The sequence below is a fragment of the Nothobranchius furzeri genome, chromosome 14 (assembly GCF_043380555.1).
Source record: "Nothobranchius furzeri strain GRZ-AD chromosome 14, NfurGRZ-RIMD1, whole genome shotgun sequence".
Taxonomy (NCBI): Eukaryota; Metazoa; Chordata; class Actinopteri; order Cyprinodontiformes; family Nothobranchiidae; genus Nothobranchius; species Nothobranchius furzeri.
In genome coordinates, this window is record NC_091754.1 from 40,967,408 (window position 1) to 40,986,078 (window position 18,671).

Here is an 18,671-nt window from a genome sequence, read left to right on the forward strand (position 1 = left end):
CTGGCCATCAGGTCCCGGAGGTCGCATCGCATCCTGCTCCAGCGGTGGTCCCGGAGGTCGCATCGCTTCAAATAAAAGACTTCTATCTACTTTTACTGTGTTTGGCGTCTTCACGGGTCTTCTGAGTTCTGTTTGACAGAATAATCTGGCCACAACATAGACCCGACGCTGACACAGTACCTGTCATGGAGGATCTCACGCTCCTTGAATTTATGGAGCTAGAAAGGGAACAAGAGTCACCGTTTTGGGGAACACGTCTGGCCATCAGGTCCCGGAGGTCGCATCGCATCCTGCTCCAGCGGTGGTCCCGGAGGTCGCATCGCTTCAAATAAAAGACTTCTATCTACTTTTACTGTGTTTGGCGTCTTCACGGGTCTTCTGAGTTCTGCTCGTGACAGATGAATCAGAATCTCTGTATCTTCAGAGGTGAGTTCTGGATATTAATAATTTGGTTTGCAGCTAAGCTATGAGCTATTATTACCAAACTGCATACATACGCTATCACTGTGTTCTATTTACCCAAGCAGAGGCGCCCTTGCGGATCCGAAATGTCAGGGGGTTGGAGACCCTGGGTACAGAAGTCCGTAGACTAACTCCTCGTATGACCAGGTCAGTCCAGGATTGCTCCAGGTAACACAGGTGGACTGGGTGAAACCAGAGCATCTCAAAATTACCTCTGAAGGAGTTTGCAAAATCAGCTTTGTTCTGCAGGAAAAATCTCTCGTTGTTCTCGGCTTTGCAGGTGCAAAAGCTTAAGGTTTTGACAGTGTGTAAAATCCTTTGGTAGCTCAGCTAAAGATGGCCAGTCTTAAAGCTTTGCTCTCTGACCCTCGTTCTGTTGGAAGTTCGAACTTGTCTCCGGGCGGAAACAGAGCAGCTGGTTTTATAGCCCGCTGTTTATCTATTACCAAAGTTGTCAAGAATTCTCAGAACGCACACTCTGTGATGCAGAGCCGCTGAGTCTGGGGGTCAAGGTTAATTTATGTGTAATGCTTCTTAATTTTTGCTGTCTGGTGTGATGAGGGAGATGACCTAATGCTACTAAACCTTGAGCACATTACTGAGACATCACAGAGCACAGATTCATGAAACATTTCATCATTTATAATTATACATGGCAATATTTAGTGATTATTACTTGTAAGATCTTCTTTTCTTCAAGGATTATTCTGAAATATTAAACGATTACTTATATTATGAAATCTTCTTTTCTTCTGGGAATAAAAGTTTATTTTAGGAGTTCTCTTGTGAGGAACTTGGGGAAAGGAATGCTACTGTTCATCTTTATTATCTGATGAAGCTGCGCTCAGCTGATGAAGTCATCCGATTAAAATGCTGAGTTGTGCAGACTCACAGCCTCCTGACAAGGGAAGATACAGCAGGACATGTAGTAGCCAGGGTTGTTTGCTCTAGCTGCATATGACCTGTGGGATCTTTAAAATCAGTCCATTTCCTGATGTTACAGCCGTATGGAAGGAAAAGAAAATAAGTACCATTCACGCTGCTTTTAAATTGTCATTACTAAACTCCCAACACCAAAAACCACACAGGGCTTTGTTTTCTCACAGAGCACTGTAAAAAACGGTGGTTGTTCTGGTCATTGAACATCACATTTTACATCACACAACAGCTACCCCGGTCTTTTGACTTACGTCGTACTTTGACAGAATAAAACGTTTAATGTCATTAATGTCTATAGATGTTTTTTGGTGCTGATCAGTGACATCGCTCACTGCCAAAGCAGTCGTGATATGCTAACATCTGTGCAAAGCCCAGGCTAGCAAAGTTGCCTTGCCCCAAGACGGTCCTGGGTTCACATCCTGACCTGGGGCCTTCCTGTTTGGAGACCATGTTCTCCCTGTGCATGCGTGGGTTCTCTCCGGAACAGAAGTATTACAACTCAGAATATCCAGTAGGTCTACCATGGTTTACCTATATTATTGGCCGATATTGGCCTTAAAATATAATATCGGAAAATATCAGTATTGGTTTTTACTCCTAACTTTAATATACCATAAACATATTAGCCGTATTGACTCAATAAACTGGTCTGGGGTCTGTTGCTGAGCGCATAGCTGTCAAATCTCCCGTTTTGGCCGGGAAACTACCGAATTTTACTTTGCTTTCCTGCCGTCCTCCCCAATTATTATTTTCCCGTAAATCTCCCGTATTTTTAAAATTCCTCTGCCTCTCTAAAATTATCTGTAGCCTCACGAGAACTGGTTGTCGCGAGAATTGTGCAGGCAGCGGGAACATAACAGGAACAACAAACGAGAACGATGATGGATGGAAGTGAAGAAGGCATTCCTGCCAAAAAAATCAAAGAAATTGTGTAAATATCTAGAAAAATGGGGCAGCGAATTTACTTTTCTAAAGAAGAGCAGGATGGGACAAAGTCACGCTTTTTGTATCAAAGGTACGTTTTTTTCAAATTAAGTATAAATATTATGAAAGCGTATACATATTCATAATCATGTCCAGCAGCCATATTGGTGGCAAATTGTTAGCTAACATTACTGGGCACTCACTCAACAGGTGCCATAGCAGCAGAGCTAGATGATGAGTTGGCCAAAACATGCCGATCGCAGCCCTTTTCATTGATGTGTGACGAGTTGAAACAACAGAAAAACGGACAAAGAATTCATCATCCTGACCAGACTCTACGACGAGGCCACTCTGCAGGTTGCTACAAAATTCATGGAGATGCCTATATGCAATGTGGGAAATGCAGAAAATCTGTATGAAAAGCTGAGTGAAGCCTTAAGGTAGGGGAGCTGCACTGTGCTGTTGACGTGTGTAGTAATTATAACCTTACGTTTAGTGTAAGACATTTTATGGCTTTTTTCCCCTGTTTCCAATAGAAAAAGAGGCATTCCATGGGAGAACCTGATAGCCTTTAACTCTGATAATGCGAGTGCCATGATAGGCAGACACAACAGTGGTGTGGCTAGATCTTTTAAAATGGGGTGGCCCAGATAGTGCACTTCTTTTTGCTTGGGTGGCACCAATGATTATGCTTTATCTTTTTTACCCCAAGCGTTTTGTGGACAAGTCTATTTAAAGGAAATTCAGTGGGGTGGCCAATCAGATTCCAAGGGTGGCATGTGCTACACTGGGTCACCCCCTAGACACACCCCTGAGACACAACTCTGTTGTCAGCAGACTGAAGACCAGCCAGTCCCACGTCCAGGACCTTGGCTGCATCTGCCACCTAACACAACTGGCCACTGGCTGCGCCATCAAAGCAGCACAGGTACCAGTGGAAGACTTCCTGGTTGGGATATACACCCACTTTGATAAAAGGTAAATTCATATAAATAAATAGGCCTGCAGTTGATACTCTTCAAACATACACATACATTTCCAGCCACTAACTAAATCATTTTTTGTATTACAGTGCAAAAAGATGTGAAATCTATAAAGAATTTGTAGATTTTACCGATTCAGGCCACCTGAAGCTCCTCAGGTACTGCAGCACCTGATGGCTGAGTCTGTTAACCTGTGTCCAGAGAGTGTTGAACCAGTGGGACGCATTGCAGGTAAGGATGGTAACTCCAGCAGATGCATACAGCTTACTATTCTGTGTTTTCCTTTTATTTAACTATTGCCACCCTGTTTCCCTGTGTACTCTGGGACTACTTTAACAGTCATGAGGAGGTGGAGAGGAGCACCAAAATACATGATTTAGCCAGCTATCTGTGTGATCCAGTCATGAAGATCTACTTTGTGTTCCTGACTGCTGCCCTTAAACCTTTATCTGATTTTAATATTGACTTCCAGGTGGGTGTCAGTGTTATTGAATGTATGTGTAAACATTAAATGTGATTTTGCTAATTGTAGCATTCTTAATTCACTGATATTTTGTTGTGACCCATGATATTTTCTACAGTCAGAGGGAGTACAAATTCACAGACATGAAGAGGAAATGAGCAGGCTGATCAGGAGGATCCTGGGCCACCTCATACCAGCCAGGACCATCGTAGGTATACCTCTCAGGGAGGTGGAGTATGGACAAGGACTTCAGTTGGCTGATGAGGAGCTCTTTATTGGAGCAGACACAAAGGCCTTCATGAAAAGCGTAGAGCTTCCCATGTCCACTGAGAACATCTTTCAGTAAGTACATTACCCAGCAGTTTTATAATGGCCATCATCAGTATGAGAGAATATGCTGTACTGTGCCTAAAATGCTGCCACTAATGCAGTTTTTTACTCTTACGCTGTTGTAGATCTGTGAGAAGGTTCTATGAAGCAGCGCTTCAGAAGATGTTCTCCTCCTTTCCCCTTGACCATTCACTCCTGAGGGACTTGAAAGTGCTTGACCCTGCTGCTCGCCTCAACATTCCTCCAGGGCCAGGTAGATGTTAGGGCAGTTCTCCATTGATAGAATGATTGAATTGATGAAATATTGCATGGTTTAGATTTGCAACACTTTCTTTATTTTACAGTGGAAAGGCCAGGGGCCATGTTCCATCAGTTGAGCCTGAGTGAAGATAGGCTGAGAGAGGAACTCGTTGACTACCAGGTGACAGATAGCAAGCAACTCCCCCAAGAAGACAACATTGACAGATTCTGGGGGTCTGCTAGGGAACGATGTGAGGTTCAGTGAGCTGCCGAGATTAATGAAGGCTTTACTCTGCATTCCCCACAGCAATGCCAGTTCTGAAAGGGTGTTTAGTATGGTGAGAAAGATCGTTACAGAGAATAGGACGTCATTAGACAACAGCACTGTTTGTGCTTTACTGTCATGTAAAATCAACCACTCTGGCCCAGCCTACAAATACACTCCTTCCAAAAAAGTGTTAAAGAATGCTAAATCTGCAACACGTGTGTATGATAAGTCATTAGTGAATGTCAGAGAGCCACATGAGTGAACATGATATATGTAACGAAAATGTGTAATGAAAATAAAATGTAAATGTTTAACTTAAAGGCAAGCAATGTGAAATAAACAGGAAGTAATGTGTTGATTTGTAAATAAACTGAAAAATGTAAAATCAATCAATATGCTTCATTCACCCTTTTGTGTTTTCATTTAGGCTGAATTATAACAGAATGTTCACAGCATTTCAATGTCAACAAAGGCCTATCAGATTCTGCTCACAGAATTGCAGTAAGTGATTGAAAAGTGGTTATTATAGATTTGTTGTAACAATGTAATAGACAGCAGAGCTCGGTTGTGGTGGTGGGTTGGCTCGCTTCCCTTATTTTCAAATCCAAAACTTGACAGGTATGGGTGAGCGGGGAGCCTGAACTCAAGTTACTGTGTTTTTAATTATTATTCCTTTCAGCGTGTTCCTCTTTCATTCTGCTTTTCTCTGCTGACTCAGTGCAGCCTCTCTCTTATTCATTTGTCTACAGCTCAACAGTTTTAGTTTCTTTTAGCTTTCCGATGTTTTCTCTTTCTTTCCACGTGATTTTTTTTTAGCTTTATTCGTTCTTATATTTACTCTGGACGTCAGTTAGTTAAGGATGTTCAGAACCACCAGCCTCCAGGCCCACCGTCCCAGCAGTGAGTTCTGCAGCAGCAGGTTCTAGGAGCGGAGCCCGGTGTGACCTTGGGCGGTGGGTGGCGCACCGCTCCAGTCTGTGGGAAGAGGAGCGGGACGGACGGAGCTGCGCACCAGGACGGGACCGGATCTCCACCACTCTCAAACATCAGGACCACACCGGAGCATGATGGATCTGTGAGGACCGTGGGCCGAACCGGACCCGCTCCCTTTCACGGTTAGATCAGTTGTTTTGAGCGTTTTCCTTTCACCATGGGCAGCGCTGATATGCTGCTGGCTGCGCTCCTCATCCTCATCAGCCACCAAGGTAAGTCTAGCTGGAGGACTGCTCTGTGTATGCTCAGCTGTTCGTTAAACGTACAAATCTGTTCCGGTTCTGTGTTATTTACTTCTACCGGCTGCGTATTCCCCGCCAGCTGGCGCAGGATTCCCAGGTGGGAAAGGTGCGCTTCGCTCCTGCACACTACCTGCGGTTGGCTGGTTTTTGTGTTTAACTTATTCATGTGAAAGCCTGTGTTGGGTTTGTATCCTAAGAGAAAAAACTAGAAGAAACCCGATCCCCGCCTCCCGAGGCTTCCCATGTTCGGTGTCACGTCTAAAGTCGGCATGAGCCCGAACCTGCTTGGTCCTCTGTTGATGATCAGAAGGGATTTTTATGAGAAACTAAATGCATGAAGTCATCAAGGTAAACTCAGAGTGGGGCAGATGCAGGATCCTGAATCAGATCAGACATGTCCAATGTGTGGCCCGGGGGGGCATTTGCGGCCCTTGCATGGATTTTGTGCGGACCCCAAGAGCAGAATTGTTCAGTCATTTTTCTTCAGCTGGAGCTTCATCTGTTCATGTTAATTGCACTAATATGAAGCTTATTTTAACAGATAAAAAAGTTTTATCTAATATAATTTTCACATTTAAAAAAAGAAAAATGTTTGTGGTCCTCTGGGACGTTGATACGTTTGGACACCCCAGAGGATCCCCCCCCCCCCCCCCCCCCCCCCCCACACACACACACACACACACACACGCACACACACTTGCAGGTGGGGGGTAATGACAACTACTTCAGGGCAGGTTTTGTATCTCCGCTGGAGGTGGGCATCCAGTATATACGTGATGGACATCAGGATGCCCACAGCTAACACCCCCCCCCCCCTCGCATGTGGCTGACTGTAAGCCATCTGTCAGCAGACTCCCAGTCAGACAAGAGGGTTGTAATCTGCACCAGCCCATATAAAACCAGGGTCATGGTCTGCTCAGAGACAATATTTTGGGGGTGGTGGAGGTGTTTAAATGGGGGGAGGGGGTTCTTTCTGCCTGATCATTTCATCACTGCTTCATTGTAAAACAGCCAGTAGGATGAAGTGTGTGTGCAGGCAGGTATTTCTGCTCAGGTTCAAGTTTCTAACCTGGTCAGAAATCATTTCAGGTCGTCAGGTCTGTGTCTTGCTCTGGTCCTTGTTTTGATGCCCATCTAGTCTGTATTTAACTCGTTAGTGTCTGTCCTTCATCAGGATCAAGGGTTGCTTCAGACGTCATCATGGAACATTGCAGAATCTTGTTCATAAATGCAAAGATCAAACATATTGAACTTTGCATTTGACTGACTTACAGTGAGAAAAATTCCCACAAACGAAGCCCTAAACTTTATTTAGGTTAGGTTATTAAGGCTATCCGTGAGGCTTACGAGTGGGAATTTTAAGTCAAAATGGTTTGATTTTTATTTATACACATGATCTTAATCCATGTTTATGAAAATGTTCTTTTTGCTGATTTTTTCCACACCTGCTAAAAACTTTTGCGCAGTGCTGTTTGTACTAAGCATTGATTATACATCATCAGTATATGGAGCCACATTGAAAATTGTATTTGATCTAATGCATTAGCATGAAGCTAACGGTGCTCCCACATTCAGGACTTCTGTATGTATTTATATTTTAATGATCTGTTTGGTCTAACCCCGGCTTTCCACCGGAGCCATCAGCAGCACGTTACTGCAGCAGCACGTCATAGCTGCTGATAGGAACCGCTGTGGTCAACAGAACTTTTTCCACCGGAGCCGTCAGCAGCGCGAGTCGGCCGCGTCTCAGGAGCAGCATGTCGCGGCCTTTACGCGCCGATTCTATTTTCTACGCGCTAACCCCGGCTTTCCACAGGAGCCGTCAGCAGCACGTTACTGCAGCAGCACGTCTCGCTCGCGTAAACTGCTGCTTGGCCCTTCCCACGAGACGCGAAGCAGCAGGGGAGCAGCTGTCACCGACCGAGCACGAAGTCACACGAGTGACTTCGTCAGTAAACACAACAACAAGCAGGAGAAAATTACAACATGGTTTGTGTTTTATGTTCTGTCCGTTTTATAATCGCCAACACGGACCTGAAAAACAAAGGAGACCGCTAGCTAGGTGATAACTTCTCACGGGGCCGCACAGTTAGTAACCTTTTTTAAAAGTAAAGCAACCGGAAGGCAGTACGTTTCTTTATTCTGAAAATCTCGGGAGCTTCTCTCCATTTCCGCGTCCGATTTCCTGTCTTTCCTTCCCCAAAAATGTCGAACTTGACCCGTTTCAGAGGCGTCGCACGTAGAAAATAGAACCGGCGCGTAAAGGCCGCGACATGCTGCTCCTGAGACGCGGCCGACTCGCGCTGCTGACGGCTCCAGTGGAAAAGGTTCTGTTGACCACAGCAGTTCCTATCAGCAGCTATGACGTGCTGCTGCAGTAACGTGCTGCTGACAGCTCCGGTGGAAAGCCGGGGTAAGCCTCTGAAACGGGTCAAGTTCGACATTTTTGGGGAAGGAAAGACAGGAAATCGGACGCAGAAACGGAGCGAAGCTCCCAAGATTTTCAGAATAAAGAACGTACTGACTTCCGGTTGCTTTACTTTAAAAATAGTTACTAACTGTGCGGCCCCGTGAGAAGTTATCACCTTGATAGCGGTCTCCTTTGTTTTTCAGGTCCGTATTGGCGATTATAAAACGGGCAGAACATAAAACACAAACCATGTTGTAGTTTTCTCCTGCTTGTTGTTGTGTTTACTGACAAAGTCACTCGTGTGACTTCGTGCTCTGTCGGTGACAGCTGCTCCCCTGCTGCTTCCCGTCTCGTGGGAAGGGCCAAGCAGCAGCTTACGCGAGCAAGACGTGCTGCTGCAGTAACGTGCTGCTGACGGCTCCTGTGGAAAGCAGGGGTAAAATGGTCAAACAGGATCCAACAGAAAACTGTTCCCTGATTCTTGACTTAAGGTGCTTTTTCTGGTTTCGGGTCACTCCTTCTTTGTTGTGGGTCTCTAAAATCAGGTCACAGACGGCCAACAGCTGCCTGGCTGCTGGCCAATGTGAACCTTATTCAATTCTTCTGTTTACATGTTTTATTTACACTGTTTCTTTTACAAAACTGTCATGGATTTTATCAATATGTTTATCAATAACCCATTCCCTATAGTCGGAGAGAAAAGGGAGACAATGAACAACAAGTCAAACAGTTATAACTGTGGCAGATGCACGAGGCAAAATGCACCGAACATCCGGTCACAGAGTTTATTTATGGAGAGGGAGAGATTGTGTGTGTGTGTGTGTGTGTGTGTGTGTGTGTGTGTGTGTGTGTGTGTGTGTGTGTGTGTGTGTGTGTGTGTGTGTGTGTGTGTGTGTGTGTGTGTGTCTGAATGAGTGGGCATGCAGAGAAGCATAGAGCAATACATTTACATTCAGTTGATTGAGTCTATGATCAAGAATTAATAAACATAAGTTTTTCCATAACAAAATCCCAACAAAAGGAGGGAATCCTTTACAAATTCATCAGGAGGCATACTCAGAGTAATGCAAAACTTTTTTTCTTGCTAAAAACTTTCTGCACATTGTGTTTGGAGCTGTTGCTTCACACTTAAATTGTTTGCTTCATTTCAGAATGTCAAACAATCTTCAGAAACAGATCTTTGGTCACCCAATCATACTCTGTCTCTCATCACATCTTCTTTTTTGTTCTTTTCTTCTTTCACTTCCATCCCAGACTACTCCTACTGGGCAGGTGGACTTCCCTGACTGGTTGTCAGGCCGAAAACAGATCTCAGTGGTGGCAGCAGGGGTATTTGATGACCAGATTAGTGGGTATTAGGCTCAGCAGCATTCAGTCAGACATACTCAGGGATCACCACTTCAAACCCTCCTTTTCTTTCTGTTGGCCCTTGGTTGAATAGAGGCTGGGGTTACGTGGTCAGATAAGGTCAGAGGAGGAGGCCAGCCTGTCTCGATCTGTCTCCTCCGGCCTGGCATGATGAGAGGGGAGACCTGTTTTATAGTGTCGGTGAAAGAGTGCAACTACAAAAAGTTAGGGGGCGTAAGAGAGGGTGGGGTGCAGAGTAAGACAGGGAGGGTGAAGGGTACTGTTGGGCTGAGAGGCTTGTGATGGCACTGGTAGGGGCAGTGTTGGTTAAAGGAGAGGACATGGGCACTGGGCTAGGGTGGACAGAAGAAAGGTGTGTGTGTGTGTGTGTGTGTGTGTGTGTGTGTGTGTGTCAGAAGAGACCAGCTTTTCTTTGTCTTGTTCTTGTCTTGTTTCTAATGTGTAATCTTTGCAGGAGTATGACTATTACAAAGAACAAGTATGTATATACTTTTAATTCGAAGTTTACTTTTTAACAAATGCATTTTTAATCAAATAAAAGTCTCAGCATTCTAAAATCATTGAAACAAGGCGTAGTTTCTTCTGGGGGGGGGGGGGGGGGGGGGGGGGGGTCGTGTTTTCATCCTGCAGCCCATAAGTCATCTGTATAAAATAAAATCAAGACGATGCAATAAACAGGATGAGAGACATACAACGTGCCCTGATACAGAATAAAAGATTTAGAAGAAAAAATAGTTTTTAGGCACCTCCTGCAGATCTAGAGCGATGAAGCTTGTCCGCCACTCAACAGGATGGCGTTCCAAGACCGAAAGGCCCGGAATCCTCTCGACTCATACTGGCTCTACTTTCATTAAGAGTACTTTCTGTGATTAAAGCAATAATCTTGAGAGTTGTCTCCAGAAGCGATGTAACAATCCTACAGCTGAACCATTTTATTAACTTGCATGAACTTTATGTGTTTCTCCTAATAAATGGAAAGGATGCAGAGGGACACCAGCAGCAAGCGCCTTCAGGGCGACTCCTGCATGTTGTTCTTTGACTTTTTTTCTTTCCTGTTTGTTTTCCACTTTCTCTCATTTTTTCTCCTCCTTTGACGTTTTCTCCATGCCCTCGCACTCCTCCCAGTTAGGCATTTCTTTTTTGACAACCACATGCTTTCATCCTTCCACCGTCCTCTATCTTCCTTTCCCCATTAGGTATTTTTAATCCCCCTCCTCCCCGTTTGTCTCCTCTCTTTTTTCTGGGTGGATGAGGAATAAAGAGGGTGTTGTGGGGGTGTTTTTGGTTAGCCAGCCATCTTGTCTCTGCTGGTGTTTGCCTGGCGCTCTGCCACCACCGTCACCCACCATTCTCCTCCACCTCCTCTCCCATAGTCACTGCTGTTCAGGACCCTGTAATGGATGATAGGACGGATCCGGGTGGCCTACAGGGCCTCTGAAAGTGGGACCACTCACACCAGAGCCCATTGCTGTGGAAACAAGGACAGGTCCTGTAGAGCAGCTGGTGAAGAGCCATTTGATTTGGCCCCCACTCGTTAACCGCTTGTGAGTGTGTGGTCCTCTCTTCGATCCTGGATGTTCGATAGCCCTTGTGTCTCCACCAGCTTAATGAGAAATCCTTTAAAAAAAGCTATGAATTAAAAGGTCACCAATAAAAGGCCTGCACGGAGGACACGGCCGAAACAAGGCCCTCATCTCTAGAATGGCTGATACACTTTGATCCTGGGGGCGGGGGGGCAGGGGGTGGGCAGCTGTTCACATGCTTGCAGGAAATTAATGAGCCTCAGTAGTTTTTCAAGTATTTACTGAACTGTTAGTGAATTGGTCTGATCCTCTTATCCAGAACAACTTCCAATCAGTACAAGGGAGGAAGGAACCTAAAATCCCTTCATCGCCGGTAGGTCAAGCTGTTCCTCACATCACGACTCCACAGAGTTTCAAAAACCAGCTGAAGCATGAATGTGTTTCACTGGCGCCTGGTAGGACCTTCTTCTGCCACCTTCAGTCAGCTGATGCATGTAGGCTTCTGTCTTCCTGGCAAAGATTCAAGAAAGTGTTGTAAAACGTTCCTCGGAGGTTCTGGTCCTAAACGTTTCTGGACTGGACTGAGATCTGTTGACTGCAAAGGTTGCTGGAGTCCAGTGAACTCATGGTCATGTTCTTGAAACAAGTTAGAGAGGATGTGAGCTTTGTGACTTGGTGCATGATCCTGCTGGAAGTAGCATTAGAAGATGGGCCCATGTGGTCATAAAGGGATGACAGCAACAATAGCCATGTTTCCTTTGCTGGAACTTTGGGGTAAATTCTGGGATGGGAAAATTGTCCTGGATATACGATGTCCTGGTCCTCTCTTGCTTCCATTCTGCTTCACCAGCAACTCTTCTAAGTCTAATAATGATGGTTGTTTTGGACAATGTCTGCTGAATGTGCTCATTTACTACTGAGTTACAACCGTTCAGCATGAGTTAACCAAAAGTTCCGCTCAGCTACTCCACCGGGCCGATCCGAGTACCTGTCCCGGATCAGTTGCTCTCCATGTTACGGAAAACATCCGTTTGGCCTGCCCGGTCTAGTGGATACATGCGCATGTCGGGAGGTTCCTGCATGTCTACCGTGGTGTTCCAGTAATGGAAACACACCTATTACTTAGGTAGGCTGTGGGGTTTAACCCAGGCTCAGGTGTCACTGAGGGGTCCAGGCTGGAACTAGATCAGATATGGTGATAACACACAACTGACCAGGATGTCTCAATCTGCCACTGAAGGAGCTGTCCATGGTCTCCACAGTGGAATGCAGTGGGTGGGATGGGTTTTCCAAGATGGTGGTCATCTTCCCCAGCATCCTCCTTTCACACGTGTCTTCAGCTGAATCCAGTGGGCATCCCAGAGCCAAGCTAGCTTTGTTAACTAGCGTGGTGTTTTAACGTATTGTCTGTCGTGTCACTCGTCAGTTTAAAATGCTAAAAGAGACAATCAAGTGAAAGTGTGTCAAGGTTAAAGGAGGACAAAAGTAAAATCCATAATTCCCGCTGCTGTGTCTCACCACCCGCCACTGTTTTCAATTAGGTCATCTCTCAAAATAGTCATGCACCCCCCTGAGCCACCACAAATGGTTTGCCTGTTAATGAGCCGTGGAGATCTACTGATGATGTTCTCTGTGGAGCTGCACAGTTTCATCACGCAGGTGAAAAAAAGCAATTAGTTTTTGGCTGCAGACGTGCACCTCATGCAGGGCTGCTCCTGCTGCCACCTGCAGGTGATGTACTTATAGGCTGGAGGGGGCAAGGACAGGGGTTTGGACTCCCTGCAGAGGGACAGAGGACAGCCGTTTGGACAGAGGAATTGCTCTTTATGTTTCATGGAGCTGGGCATCATTAACGTTACTGCACACTTCTCTGTGATGGACTCCATACCTTTTAGTCTTTTATTTGAATTACTGATCAAAGTGCTGTACAGTCAAGGCAAGGAGACCATAAAACTTAAGGTTATTTTACCCTCGACAGACTGTATAAAACAATAACTTAAAATCACGCTCATGACACTCTGTTCTTTATAACAAATGGAGGAAAAAATGCTCGCTGTCTTCATTCATTCAAAATAACCTGAAACTGTAGCATTTGTTGAAGAAATTCAGACTTCCTGCTTCTGTTCTTGTCAGAGTTTGAAACAGATAAGCAAATGTTAAGAAATAACACTAAAGTTTTTCCCGATTCTCAAAAAATACGTGTCTGACGTAACTTAGTGTTTAGCTGCAGTGGGTTTCGTGAGCTGTGCTGATATTTTATAAAGTTACTCAGATTTGGTCGAAGAGAATTTGTATCATGTACTCTAGCAATAATCTAAAGATTGATCAAGTACCCGATGCACATGTGTCCTAAAGCAGGAAGATTCTAGCCTAGTGAACTAGACCAAATTCTTGCTTTGCAAAGTTTGTTAATACATTTATTTAGTCTAGCTTGCCAGGCTAGGAAGATTCAGCTTGCTGCTCCTACTGACCGGTATCATTGTAAAGGATCCCCTTTTAATCTGAAATGCATAAGCTTTTTTGTGTGAATGTAGCAAGCTAACTGGGTTTAAATTAACACTTCATACGTTTCCTGCTTCTCCCTCCTGGTTGAAGGCAGAATTACAACTGTCATAAACAGCCCTGCTGTAGCTAGCGCTTACAACGAGCTAACTCACATTTGGTTGTCTTCACACACTCACACTTCCTGCCTTATTGAAGACTTTTGTGGAATTCTAGTAGCTTGGCTGAAACTTCAGACCTCTCTTCTTTCAACTTCTGCATCTTTCGCTGCTTTTTAACCATCCATTTAGTTCATTTAGTCTCTCTACTTTCACCGGTTTTTGTGGGACCAAAAAATATCAAGAGATCATCAATCATGGACCCAGAGAGCAACACGATTCAGCTAAGTCCAGCTTGAAACTTGAACTTTATAGTGGTGTGAGCTGCTGTCTGTTATTTATTGTGGTGCATTTGCTTGGACCCATTGTAAAATGGCTAAAACACCTAGCGCACTTCACAGATTATCAGATCTAAAAGTCATGAAACTTGGGAACCAATCCTCTAAATCCAATAGAACCCTGCTAGATGTTGCATGTACAAAATTTCCCCTGCTAAGTGGGGCAATCAATCACACACACACACACACACACACACACACACACACACATACACATACACATACACACACACACACACACACACACACACACACACACACACACACACTCATGCATGGAATAATGCAAAAGTTGGCAGCCCTGGCCAGCAGATAATAAATAAGCCACAAATTCAAAAGATCCACACTGTTGGATATATATATATATATATATATATCCAGGAGGAGCTGGGACCTTGGGTGATTGGGAGACGAGAAGCAGGTGGGAGCAATTAACAGGGACACAGGACTGAACAGAATGGGGAGACAGGTGCTGTCACATGTGAAGTTGCTCAACTGTCGGTTTTAAGAACCACTGAAACCAGTTTGAAAGCTTTGGTAAAAACTTTTTAGTGTTGCTTTAACTCCCTGGTCTTTGGGGTTTTTGGGTCTTAAGCTAAAACTCTTCCTAGACTTTTTTTTTCTTTGATTTTCTTCTAATTTTTTTCTTCCTTGATCACACAAAACTGAGTATGAACAGGCTGTCCATCAGTAATAGTTGTCCCTGTGAAACACATGATCACCGATCCCTCTCCAGCCACAAAGTTTAAAGTCTAGTAATTTTGCCCGCGGGACATTATTTTGTAATCAAGTTTCGAGTCACTCGATAAATCGTTACATGGAATGCCGACTCCACACTGGAGAATTGGGCCGTGCTCTGGTTACCCAACTTGTGTCTAATATGGTTGTTTGTTTGTTTACTTAAATATCTCAGTTGGTTTTGTCTTTGTTCCTTTTTCTTTTCTTTTTACTTATAAACGTTTGGAAGAATTAATTTGCTACGTAGAATTTTTTTGCTGGCTTCATATTGTTAAAATTTACAAAGCACCATAATCACCCAGCGTGGCTGAAGTCCTTCCTCCTGATCTTGTTTGAGTTGAACAGCTGAGCTTGTTTCAGCTCCATCAGTGTGTTTGCTCAGGATTCGCTGCCTGTTTTCCCCACTTGGCAGTCTGGAAAAACTACATGACTTGAATACGGCATTAATACTCACGTTTATTCTGGTAAATAATCTTCTGATGAGCTTACATGCATCAGCTGACGCTATAAGAAGCTTCTTTACTAAACCTAATGATGAAATGATGAATGACTTCTACTATAAAACAGGGTTTTATGGTAGAAGTTTACATTCATTTCTCTGCTGGTTGTTTTTCCTTTGAGTTGCAGAGTTGGCTCTCTCCTCTGTCTGCTCAGCTCCGGAGTTCAATTAAGTTGTTTCTCTGTTAGAGAAGCTTTTCTCTGGGCCTCCGACAAGCAGTTTAGTCACCTTGTGTACGATTAGAGTAGAAACATGTCTCCTGGAACCCAAACTTCTTTGGTTGGAAGACACTTTATAAATAAGATGATCTGGGTGAAAAAGCAGCTGCTCCTACTCAAACAGGTAATGTCTGAGTGATGTAAATAGATGGGTTTTGTTTTGTTTTCCCTTTGTGTTAATTTTATTTACTACCACTGCCTGAAACAAAATATTCATAGAAATATACAGGACTAGAATTCAGTATTGGTAATTAAACTCTTACCACATGTTGTTGGGATGGTGTTCATTTATAAAGATAATTTAATATATAATTGTGTTTTATTGGTACAAATTTCTGTCTTCAAATGTGTTCAACAAATCATTGAACATTTATGTCATAACTCACCTATTTATCATCACTGATCGTAGACTCAGACATCCAAAATGTATTTTGCTTTGCAGATAAAAAAAATTAAAAATCTTTTTGACTTACTGCCAAAAAAAGAGGTGATGGTGGCACAGGAGTTAAGTGCTCGCCCCGTAATTGGAAGGTTGCAGGTTCGACCCCTGCTCAATCTGTTGCTGTCATTGTGTCCATGGGCAAGACACTTAAACCTCAGCAGCAATGACTTCATGGGATTTTTTATAAGTAAAATTAATTCTATTAGAAACAAAATCTTTAGCATCCTCCCTAATGCGATTTCTTCTTCCTCATAAGTGAGGCAGCATCAGAGGTAACTGTAGAACCTCATCTGTGTTTGAACCGTTTTGATCCAGTTGAGCTTTCAGAGCTATCAAAAATATTAGCTTCATCTAAACCTTCTACTTGCATTTTAGATCCAATCCCAACCAAATTATTTAAAGATGCATTTCCTTTGGTTACTGCCCCCATTCTAGATATAATCAATCTATCGTTAGTAAATGGATATGTACCACAGGATTTTAAGGTTGCTGTAATCAAACCTTCACTTAAGAAGCCTTCTCTGGATCCAGATGACCCAATGATTTATAGACCAATATCTAACCTTCCATTTTTATCCAAAGTCCTGGAGAAAATAGTGGCCATCCAAGTATGTCAGCATTTAAACACTAATGATCTGTTTGAGGAATTTCAGTCTGGTTTTAGAGAGTATCACAGCACTGAAACTGCATTAGTGAGAGGTACAAATGATATTCTCATAGCCTCAGATAAGAATCTTGTGTCTGTTCTAGTCTTGTTAGATCTCAGTGCTGCTTTTGACACAGTAGATCACAATGCTCTTGTAGAAAGGCTTGAACATTATGTAGGGATCAAAGGAACAGCGCTAGGCTGGTTTAAATCCTACCTGTCTGACAGATTTCATTTTGTAAATGTACATGACAAATCTTCTTCAAACTCTAGGGTTACTTGTAGAGTACCGCAGGGTTCAGTGCTTGGACCAATTCTTTTTACTATATATATGCCCCCAATTGGTAAAATCATTAGACAGCATGGGATAAACTTCCACAGTTATGCTGACGATACTCAGTTATATTTATCCATTAACCCTGATGAACCTAATCGGCTGGGTAGATTACAGGCTTGTCTTGAGGACATAAGGAATTGGAGTCCCTGTGAAACACATGATCACCGATCACTGACCTTTTGCTTTTAAATCAAGACAAGACGGAAGTTCTCATCTTTGGACCAGAAATTCAGAAAAGGAAACTGCTTAGTCAATCAACTGATCTGAATGGCATTAAATTAGTCTCAGAGAACAAAGTAAGGAACCTTGGTGTTATCTTCGACCAGGACATGTCATTCAAATCCCAAGTTAAACAGGTTTGTAGGATTTTCTTTTTCCACCTTCGGAATATTGCTAAGATTAGAAGCATCCTTTCCAGGAGTGATGCTGAAAAACTAGTTCATGCATTGATTACATCAAGACTGGATTACTGTAATTCATTACTCTCAGGAAGTCCACAGAATGTAGTTGAAAGTCTTCAGCTTGTCCAAAATGCTGCAGCTAGAGTTCTGATGAGAATTAAAAAGAGAGATCATATCTCTCCTGTCTTAGCTTCCCTACCTGCTAATTTATCTCAAATACTAATAACTACCGTATTTTCCAGACTATAAGTCGCACTTTTTTTCATAGTCTGGCCGGTCCTGCGACTTATACTCCGGAGCGACTTATATACAAAATTATGTAGGCTTTACTGCACTGCTATGGGCCGACTCCGGACCAGGAATGAGCTCCTCTGCCCTGCCGGGAATGAAAACCACACAGCCATCACCTTCTGGAGACTGTGGCGCACTGTTACGCACCTGATCCAGCCCAGGAGTGAGCTCCCCTGACCCGCAGGGAACTAAAAACACAGCCATCACCTGCTGGAGACTGTGGCGTGCAGCTGCGGGCTGCATCCGACCCAGGTTTCAGCTCCTCTGACCCACCATCACCTGCTGCAGCCTGTGGTGCGCTGCTGCGGGCCGGCTCCAACCCAGGAATGCGCTCTCCTGTCTCACTGGGAGGGTTTCAAACACCGCCATCCTCTACTGGAGATCGTGGCACACTGCTGCGCCCGCATTGTTTATTCTGGTATGGTTACCGGTACTTGTCTTGCAATGTAAAACGCTTGTTCTCAGATTTTGTAAGAAAAGTAATAAAATTTCCCCCCAAAATGCGACTTATAGTCCAGTGCGACTAAGATATGTTTTTTTCTTCTTCATTATACTTTTTATGGCTGGTGCGACTTATACTCCGGAGTGACTTACAGTCCAGAAAATACGGTACGTTAAAAATATTGAAAACTTGCTCAAACAAAATATATTTAATTAAGGAAATTACTTATAAACTTACCGATTTAATACTTTTTTATTCACAGAAAGATAGTTTTCATGAAAAAGCGCCGCAAACCTCCACACAAACTCCGTGTGAGCTTCAGGTCGCTGGTGTTCCACAGAGTTAGCTCCAGTTGCAGCTAGGAAGCTACCTCCATTAGCTTAGCTCCCACCCCTCTCTTCCCTTTTGTGGAATTGTCTGAGCTTGTCGGAACCTGTGACACGGTCAAAATGGCGGTGGTGGCCACCTCCCATTTATCTTCAAAAACGTGTTATTGGAGGCCATGGAAACCCATTGTCCATATATACAGCATATATATATATATATATATATATATATATATATATATATATAT

The 18,671-nt window shown here is 43.7% G+C and overlaps 1 protein-coding gene across 1 annotated transcript in view; it reads left to right on the forward strand.

Moving 5' to 3' along the window:
• The first annotated feature begins 5,624 nt into the window (after positions 1 to 5,624).
• The window catches only part of ptprz1a (protein tyrosine phosphatase receptor type Z1a), a 104,418-nt gene continuing 91,371 nt past the window's right edge, over positions 5,625 to 18,671 (forward strand). The window contains 1 exon segment of the mRNA XM_054746521.2: positions 5,625 to 5,814. Coding sequence (XP_054602496.2) covers positions 5,760 to 5,814 — 55 coding nt within the window. The 5' untranslated portion in view covers positions 5,625 to 5,759.